At 41.9% G+C, this 9358-nt stretch overlaps 1 protein-coding gene across 1 annotated transcript; it reads right to left on the bottom strand.

Annotated features, from left to right (window-relative positions):
* Positions 1-936: 936 nt before the first annotated feature.
* On the bottom strand, positions 937-7430 carry LOC120021665. The gene is made up of 3 exons (XM_038965486.1): positions 7077-7430; positions 3307-3468; positions 937-3007 (listed from the first exon to the last, which is right to left on the bottom strand). The coding sequence occupies exons 1-3, from the start codon at positions 7252-7254 to the stop codon at positions 2586-2588; spliced, it is 762 nt and encodes a 253-aa protein (XP_038821414.1). The 5' UTR covers positions 7255-7430; the 3' UTR covers positions 937-2585.
* Between the last annotated feature and the right edge of the window lie 1928 nt (positions 7431-9358).

Raw genomic sequence — 9358 nt, 5'->3', positions numbered from 1 at the left:
AAGTAGTGGTTTGTCTGCTGAAGTCATTGCTTGCTGACAGAGGGGACATCATGTTCACAGCGAGTCCTGCCTGGCCAACCCTAAAACCTGCCTATGCATTCAGAAAGACTTCAGGAAAGATGTGGGACAGTTCTGAAATGGAGAGGTATATTTAGAGCCATCTGATTGTCAATGAAGAGAAGGTTAGCAGTCCCTATAATGAGTCTGACATATACCCCAGGATACCTACTGTGAACAACAGACAGGATTCAGATTTCAATCATGTCCAGGGGTGTTAGACACTCCCATGACAAATAAGAACATCCCCACACAAACACAAGCCAGTAACTATGGAAAATATTGACATTGGTCTAGACAACCTTTCTTTGATAGGATGGAACCCTGCATAGAGTAGTCAGATATACACTATGAAGATATACACATTCCATTACAACAAACATCATCGGGGGACGATCTCATTGTTTTTGGTTTAAGAGAAAATCCCTAGACCTCTACTACAGTAGATGCCTCATTTGATAATAAGATGTTCCCACAGGCTGAATTTGGGTAGCAATTGATTTTATGGTACTGTTTCGACTGGCATTTACCAGGGAAATAGTATGGCGTTAGGTACTTAAAACAATTAAAACACATTTTCATAACCAAGTACCAAATGGTGCCTGTTGTGGGGGCTTGTTTAAATGAATCCCAAAGAAAACAAGTAATTCATACTGTAGGTTATTACTGGATAATTACCATGTACATTCTAAGTTAATACCTGGTCATGTGTGGTCATCTTGTGGTTTTGGATGAAGACCATTTCCTGATGATGTTGGTTGGAAATTAACCTCGAGGCAGAGATGACGGACACCAACACATGCAGCAGATGAGTGGGAATGAGAGTAACTGGACTGGACACTTCTGTTCTGGAACAGAAAGAAAATGCATGTACACATGTTTTACAAATACGCAAAAATAGTTTAATGAATAAATAGCATCATAAACAACAACAATGAAAAGTCTGATTCATAGAGATGGGACTGTGACCCTGGAATAAGAGAAGGAATGTCTTCCTATGTACCTGAGGAAAAGATTGAGGGACGGTTTCCCGGACACATATTAAGCCTAGTCTTGAACTAAAAACAATCTCCATCGAAAATGTTTTCTAGTCCAGGACTAAGATTAACCTGTGTCCAGGAAACAGGCCTTGAGGGTATAAGCGGGTAAGGAAAACCTGATTCTAGGCAGCCATCTTAATTTATCAAGTCAATATCCATGGTCCTACCGTCACATGCAACCAAGCACCATCAAGGAGCTTGTCTTATTGGTTACCTTCAAGTAGGATAAGCATACATACAGTGGTTTGTGCTGTAATGTAGACGTCTAAAGATGCCAAACCGGGATATATTTTCACAGTGATCTGAGGTATCTTGTGACCAATAGCAGTGTCATTTTATGAAACAATAAATATTTAAGCACATCAAATATTTAATACATCATATTCAAATATGATTAGATAGCAAGTCATTTAAAGGAAAGAGCCATGTATTTACACTACCTACTGTGGAAAGGAAAGACTTCATATCCCCACTCAATCTTTCCTATAGTAGTAAACAACCATGCTAATAAATAGTTCCTCAATTTGTGATTAAAGCCATAGTGGCCACAATAGAAGCCAAATGGGCTTTTTAAATTGAATTTCTCAAAGGAAACTCCAGTTTCAGTACACTTCAGGTAAATCTTCCATAGAAATCTGTGATTTGTTTCCACCATTTGGGAAACTTAAAGTGTCACTATGGAAGACTGTGCAAAGGGTTTAAGAAGTTAAAATAATGCATACGTTAAAAAACAACCTGTTAAAAGAATCAGAAAAACCTTCCCCTAGGGATTTCTATGTTAACTAGAAGAGGAGAGTAGGTGATTGTACAAACATGAGCTATGTTAGGATCGCAATGTTGAGCAGTCTGAACTTCTGCTCATTGAACATATTTTCTGGTTCTGAACTGTTACAAACCATTCGCTGATCCGGAACATTCCCCAGTGGTTATTTTGCAGTAATGTGAACAGGGTCAAAGCTTGTTCCCATTGATGAGCAGGAAGGGCATATAATTTGCGTCACACATCGATTATAACATACAGACTCTCACTTTCCCTGGTCACACAGACAGAAATAGCTTAACCGTGTTACATTCTTGTCACACTTTTCCAAATATCACAGCTAGCCAAATAACGATTTATCTTGGTCGAGTCAAGTGTGAGACGCTGGGCATAAACTCCCACAAGGAAAAATGGGTAAATGGGTTATTGACTTGATGTTGTGCAACTGTACATACCCCGAGAAGGCATGTTTTAGGCAGACAAACATTAAAACAACATTAGGAAACGTATCTGGTCTCTTTTTTGGCTCCTGACTGGATTCCACCAGCTTGGTCTAGTGAAGCAATAGGGATTCAAAACATGACCAGGGCAGGCGCCAGCACTGCTGTCTAATTAAGTCTGTTACAGGCCATGTGTGGTGTGATCCTGGTTTGCATTCTAGTCCGAAACTAAGCCATTTTGGGCCACACATTCAAACCTTTACCCCTGTAGTGGTCCAATAAACCCCTTTAGCAGTCTCCACTTCCACCCACCTCCCCCTGAGTCAGTTCAGGCAACACGTCTCCTACCCCCTCCTCTTCGTCAGACTGTCCCACTCCCTGCTCCCTGGGGGTAAGGGGTTCTGTGTCACTGTCGTCCCACTCCACCACAGCTGTGTAGTCCCTCTGGGTGGAGGTGGGGTCCCCCAGGCTGCTCAGGCTGATCACACCGGCCAGGCAGGAGAAGAGCAGGCCCAGCATGGTGATGTAGAAGCTCTCCCCTGGGTAAGGCTTCATCCCTGCCGCCCCTCCCTGGCTCCTGGAGCCAGACCAAGGCCAGGTCCAGCCCCCTACCCATTCCCACAGTGGCCCAAACTTGCCCTCCTGAAGGTTGCAGTGGATGATGTACAGGCAGGCCCCACACACTCCCAGAACAGACAGGAGGAGAACCACTGGGGAGAGAGGAAGGAAGAAAATAGAGAGAGTGGGTAAGAGAGAGAGAGAATGACATACTAATTAATCCCAGAGAGAACTGCAGAGAGTGATGTAAGCTAACATGGCTCAGCAAACATGGCTCGTCATTCTATGAGTGTTCATTTTGAGAGACCTGTGAGTGCATTCTTCTTCAAGTGATGACAGTATTGTGATAAGCCCTCAGTGAGTGAGACACAAAAAACAGATAAAGACAGCAAAAGAGAACAAGAGGAGGAAGAGAGAAAAATAAAAATGAGAGACAGAGAAGTTAGGTTACCTGTGGAGATGTGGAGTAACACCACCAGTCGAGGGTGGGACATCCCAGTCCCCAGGAAGTCCAATAGGAAGGAGGAGCTGGAGAGCAGGACAGCACTGTAGCACAGAGCCGCCAGGGCATAGAGCAGCCACACCCCCCAGCCATTTACGCCACCCAGGGGACCTGCAGGGAGGGAACGCACACATACAGTGCATTCGGAAAGTATTCAGACCACTTGACTTTTTCCACAATTTGTTACGATACAGCCTTATTCTAAAATGTATTAAATTGATCAGGGGGAGAAAAAAAAATCTACACACAATACCCCATAATGACAAAGCAAAAACAGGTTTGTAGAAATGTTGGCAAATTTCTTAGAAACACAACTGAAATATGACAGTTACACACAGTACCAGTTAAAAGTTTGGACACAACTACTCATTCAAGGGTTTTCCTTTATTTGTACTATTTTCTACATTGTAGAATAATAGTGAAGACATCAAAACTACAAAATAACACATGGAATCATGTAGTAACCAAAAAGTGTTAAACAAATCAAAATATATTTTATATTCTTCAAAGTAGCCACCCTTTGCCTTGATGACTGCATTGCACACTTTTGGCATTTTCTCAACCAGCTTCACCTGGAATGCTTTTCCAACAGTCTTGAAGGAGTTCCCACATATGCTGAGCACTTGTTGGCTGCTTTTCTTTCACTCTGCGGTCCAACTCATCCCAAACCATCTCAATTGGGTTGAGGTCAGGTGATTGTGGAGGTCAGGTCATCTGATACACCATTCCATCCCTCTCCTTCGTTGTCAAATAGCCCTTATACAGCCTGGAGGTGTGTTGGGTATTTGTCCTGTTGAAAAAAAATGATAGTCCCACTAAGCGCAAACCAGATGGGATGGCGTATCACTGCAGAATGCTGTGGTAGACATGCTGGTTAAGTGTGCCTTGAATTCTAAATAAATTACAGACAGTGTCACCAGCAAAGCACCCCTACACCATCACACCTCGTCCTCCATGCTTCACGGTGGGAACCACACAAGCAGAGATCATCCGTTCACCTACTCTGCGTCTCACAAAGACACGGCGGTTGGAACCAATAATGTCAAATTTGGACTCATCAGACCAAGGTCTAATGTCCATTGTGCGTGTTTCTTGGCGCAAGCAAGTCTCTTCTTATTATTGGTGTCCTTTAGTAGTGATTTCTTTGCAGAAATTCGACCATGAAGGCCTGATTCACGCAGTCTCCTCTGAACAGTTGATGTTGAGATGTGTCTGTTACTTAAACTCTGTGAGGCATTTATTTGGGCTGCAATTTCTGAGGCTGGTAACTCTAATGAACTTATCCTCTGCAGCAGAGGTAACTCTAGATCTTCCTTTCCTGTGGCAGTCCTCATGAGAGCCAGTTTAAAATCATAGTGCTTGATGGTTTTTGCAACTACACTTGAAGAAACTTTCAAAGTTATTGAAATGTTCTGGATTGACTGACCTTCATGCCTTAAAGTAATGATGAACTGTCGTGTCTCTTTGCTTATTTGATCTGCTCTTGCAACAATATGGACTTTGTCTTTTACCAAATAGGGCTCTCTTCTGTATACCACCCCTACCTACTCACAACACAACTGATTGGCTCAAACACATTAAGGAAAGAAATTCCACAAATGAACTTAACAAGGCACACCTGTTAATTGAAATGCATTCCAGGTGACTACTTCATGAAGCTGGTTGAGAGAATGCCAAGGGTGTGCAAAGCTGTCATCAAAACAAGGGGTGGCTACTTTTAAGAATCTCAAATATAAAATATATTTTCATTTATTTAATACTTCGTTTACTACATGATTACATATGTGTAATTTCATAGTTGATGTTTTCACTATTATTCTACAATGTAGAAAATAGTAAAAAATAAAGAAAAACCCTGGAATGAGTAGGTGTGTCCAAACTTTTGACTGGTACTGTAAGTATTCAGACCGTTTACTCAGTACTTTGTTGAAGCACCTTTGGGAGCGATTACAGCTTTAAGTCTTCTTGGGTATGACGCTACAAGCTTGGCACGCCTGTATTTGGGGAGTTTCTCCCATTCTACTCTGCAGATCCTCTCAAGCTCTGTCAGGTTGGATGGGGAGCATTGCTGCACAGCAATTTTCAGGTCTGTCCCGAGATGTTCGATCGGGTTCAAGTCCGGGCTCTGGCTGGGCCACTCAAGGACATTCAGAGACTTGTCCCGAAGCCACTCCTGTGTTGTCTTGGCTGTGTGCTTAGGGTCGTTGTCCTGTTGGAAGGTGAACCTTCGTCCCAGTCTGAGTTCCTGAGTGCTCTGGAGCAGGTGGTTTTCATCAAGGATCTCTCTGTATATCTCTCCATTCATCTTTGCCTCGATCCTGACTAGTCTCTCAGTCCCTGCCGCTGAAAATTATCCCCACAGCATGATGCTGCCACCACCATGCTTCACCGTTGGGATGGTGCCAGGTTTCCTCCAGACGTGACGCTTGGCATTCAGACCAAGTTTCATCTTGGTTTCATCAGACCAAAGAATCTTGTTTCTCATGGTCTGAGAGTCTTTAGGTGCCTTTTGGCAAACTCCATGCGGGCTGTCATGTGTATTTTACTGAGTGGCTTCCGTCTGGTCACTCTACCATAAAAGGTCTGATTGTTGGAGTGCTGCAGAGATGGCTGTCCTTCTGGAAAGTTATCCCATCTCCACAGAAGAACTCTAGAGCTCTGTCAGAGTGACCATCGGGTTCTTGGTCACCTCCCTGATCAAGGCCCTTCTCCCCCGATTGCTCAGTTTGGCCAGGCGGACAGCTCTTGGAAGAGTCTTGGTGCCAAACTTCTTCCATTTAAAAAATGGAGGCCACTGTGTTCTTGGGGACCTTCAATGCTGCAGAAATGTTTTGGTACCTTTTCCCAGATCTGTGCCTCGACACAATCCTGTCTAGGAGCTCTACAGACAATTCCTTCGACCTCATGGCTTGGTATTTGCTCTGACATGCACTGTCAATTTCGGGACCTGATATAAACAGGTGTGTGCCTTTCCAAATCATGTCCAATCAATTGAATTTACCACAGGTGGACTCCAATCAAGTTGTAAAAACATCAAGGATGATCAATGGAAACAGGATGCACATGCGCTCAATTTCGAGTCTCATAGCAAAGGGTCTGAATACTTATATAAGGTATTTCTGTTTTATACATTTGCAAAAAAAATCTAAAAACCTGTTTTCGGTTTGTCATTATGGGGTATTGTGTGTACATTTTTTATTTGATCAATTTTAGAATAAGAGTAACGTAACAAAATGGGTAAAAAGTCAAGGGTTCTGAATACTTTCCGTAGGCACTGTATAGACATTTACAGTACACCCACAGCTGCTCACAGACTAGTGTGCTCAAGCAGGGAATACACACAATTGCATATGGACAATGCAAACATAGAAGAATAGAATAGAGACACATGTTATCAGACATAGCGTGAGCACATTTTAACAGTGTCAACATGACACTTGTCCCCAAATCCATCCTTTCCCCAAAACACATGTAAATATTGGACTTTAAATATTGTCTTCCTGTATTATACTTTTGCTAAAATGTTTATTATATTCTACTGATTTACTTTGTTTATATTATTTTATTTCTTATTGATGTTGCATTGTCGAGAAGGAACCTGCAAGCAAGCATTTCGTTGGACGGTGTATACCATGTGTACATACGACCAATAAAACTTGATAAGAGTGAAAAGACAATCCTCAGTACAACACTTCTTCCACATCCAGTCTTAGCCCTACCTGTGTCAGTGAGGTTCTGGGGAGCATGCAGTATGAAAGCCACACCATAGATGAGCTGTTTGCCTCCGGGGTCAGTGTTGTTCATGACTTGGATCCAGTTTGGGTCGGCGATGGATGTGCACAGTGACACCAGCGTAAAGCACTGGCACACCGCAGCCGGAGACATGCTCAGAGTCATGGCTGGAGGGGAGACACAATGGACTTACCAATAACAATTTTTACAAATGATGCTGTTTTTCAACCTCAGAGACTTTGCAACAGCTGCCAAATGCATAGATGTGATGCCAGCATTTAGGCTGGGTGTTGTGCTAGCCTGGACTCTGGATTTTTTTTTACTGTTTCAGACAAGCAATGTGTATGGTTATGTTAGATGTATAGTGAACAAAAATATTAAACACAACATGTAAAGTGTTTGTCCCATGTTTCATGAGCGGAATTCTTTTTCCACAGAAATGTTCCATACACACAAAAAGCTTATTACTCTCCAATTTTGTGCACAAGTTTGTTTACATCCCTGTTAGTGAGCATTTCTCCTTTGACAAAATAACCCATGCACCTGACAGGTGTGGCATATTAACCTTGAGCTGGGGAGAATAAAAATCCACTATTTTGTCACAATACTATGTTTTGTCACAATACTTTGTCACAACCTGATTCTGATTGACTGGGCCTGGCTCCCCAGTGAGTGGGCCCAGCTCCCAATTGGGTGGGCCCATGTCCTCCCAGGCCCACCCATGGCTGTGCACATGCCCAATCCATAGATTAGGGCCTAGTTCATTTATTTAAATTGACTGACTTCCTTATATGAACTGTAACTCAGTAAAATCATTGAAATTGTTGTATTTATATTTTTGTTCCGTATAATAATATGATTCCAAAGTAAATACAGTTTACACCTACAAAGTAAAGAGAGATTATGCACAAAATAAATAGCCTAACTAAGAAGCACAGTGTTCTGGTGCAGGTTGTAGGAACATTAACACTGTAAACCTAATGTTGGGATACCTAAAATGAGAGAGCTGTTGAAAGAACAGCAATATTTTCTCGGAATCAAATTAGCTAACATTGTTAGGTAATGCATATAGCACTTAACCCTTCCCTAACCAGCACCAAGCCTAGCCCAATACACTACAAAGTCTGTTGGAGACTAAAATGTAGACTCGCTAACGTTACGTGCTATTCAGGGATAACCAAATAATACAAATAAAAACGTCATGTGACACAACTGAATCGTCTATTGTTCAGCATATTGTCTGAAAAGCTAGCTATACATGATGGGTGTGTAAAATTAGGCATTGCGAAATGTCACATTTCCAACTCCTCTCGTGCCCTGAATTAACTCAGATAATAAATTATCAATCAAGTAACTAGGTGGCCATTTAGAATGCACAAGCACAATAACAACCCTACCCAAGCTACTTCTATGGCTAACGTTACTTACCGAGCTAAAAAAAAAAAAAATGAAATCCACGAACATATAATTATTCATATATATCTCAATGACTGATAGGTGTGGCTAAAAATATATTGTTTCTTAGTTGACGTAATCTCAATCCATTTCAACACGGAATTATCTCGTTTGTATTTAGCCAAAGATAATGGATATGCTGACAAGATACATGTCTCTCCGCCCTAAAAATGGGAGTTGTTGTCCACAAAGGGGCTGTCTAGTTCCCGCCTATCCTTTCTATGCTATGCTACTGCCTCATCACATGAATGAATATGCATGACCATCTCGAGGCAACTCCAATAAAAAGTGTTTTTTTCTCAAAGTTGCCGGGATGTCACGTGTCCTACTAATATCTGTACACTCATAACAATTTAAGCATTACGAAACTTATATTCGATCAAATAAACCTCACGTAGCATATAAGGCATTCATATTTTAGTTGACCAAATTCGACATTATCATTGACCTACATACAAAACGACTTGCTTGGTGGGCGAAACAACGAAAAATAACGCAACCTGCTGGGGGAGACAGATTTGCCGCCGAGTTGATCCTCTCTTTTCCTCCTCCTTTCCTTCTTCTTCGATGAGGTTTAACGGCGGTTGGCATCCAATAAATGTTGCATTATCGCCACCTACCGCCACCTTCCTTATACTTTGCTTGAAAAAAGTAAATAAACAAACAAATACCCTACCTTCTAATTTTAACACTACACTCACAATTTCTTCAAAATAACACCACCCTACTCCACTATTTACATCTATTTAGTCCTACCTCAGGCCAACAACATGAAAGGATGGGACACCACCACTTATCACACCATGTAACTCTT

The sequence above is a fragment of the Salvelinus namaycush genome, chromosome 26 (assembly GCF_016432855.1).
Source record: "Salvelinus namaycush isolate Seneca chromosome 26, SaNama_1.0, whole genome shotgun sequence".
NCBI classification, from domain to species: Eukaryota; Metazoa; Chordata; class Actinopteri; order Salmoniformes; family Salmonidae; genus Salvelinus; species Salvelinus namaycush.
The sequence above is the reverse complement of the archived record's forward strand: the minus strand, read 5'-3'. Positions and strand labels throughout refer to the sequence as shown.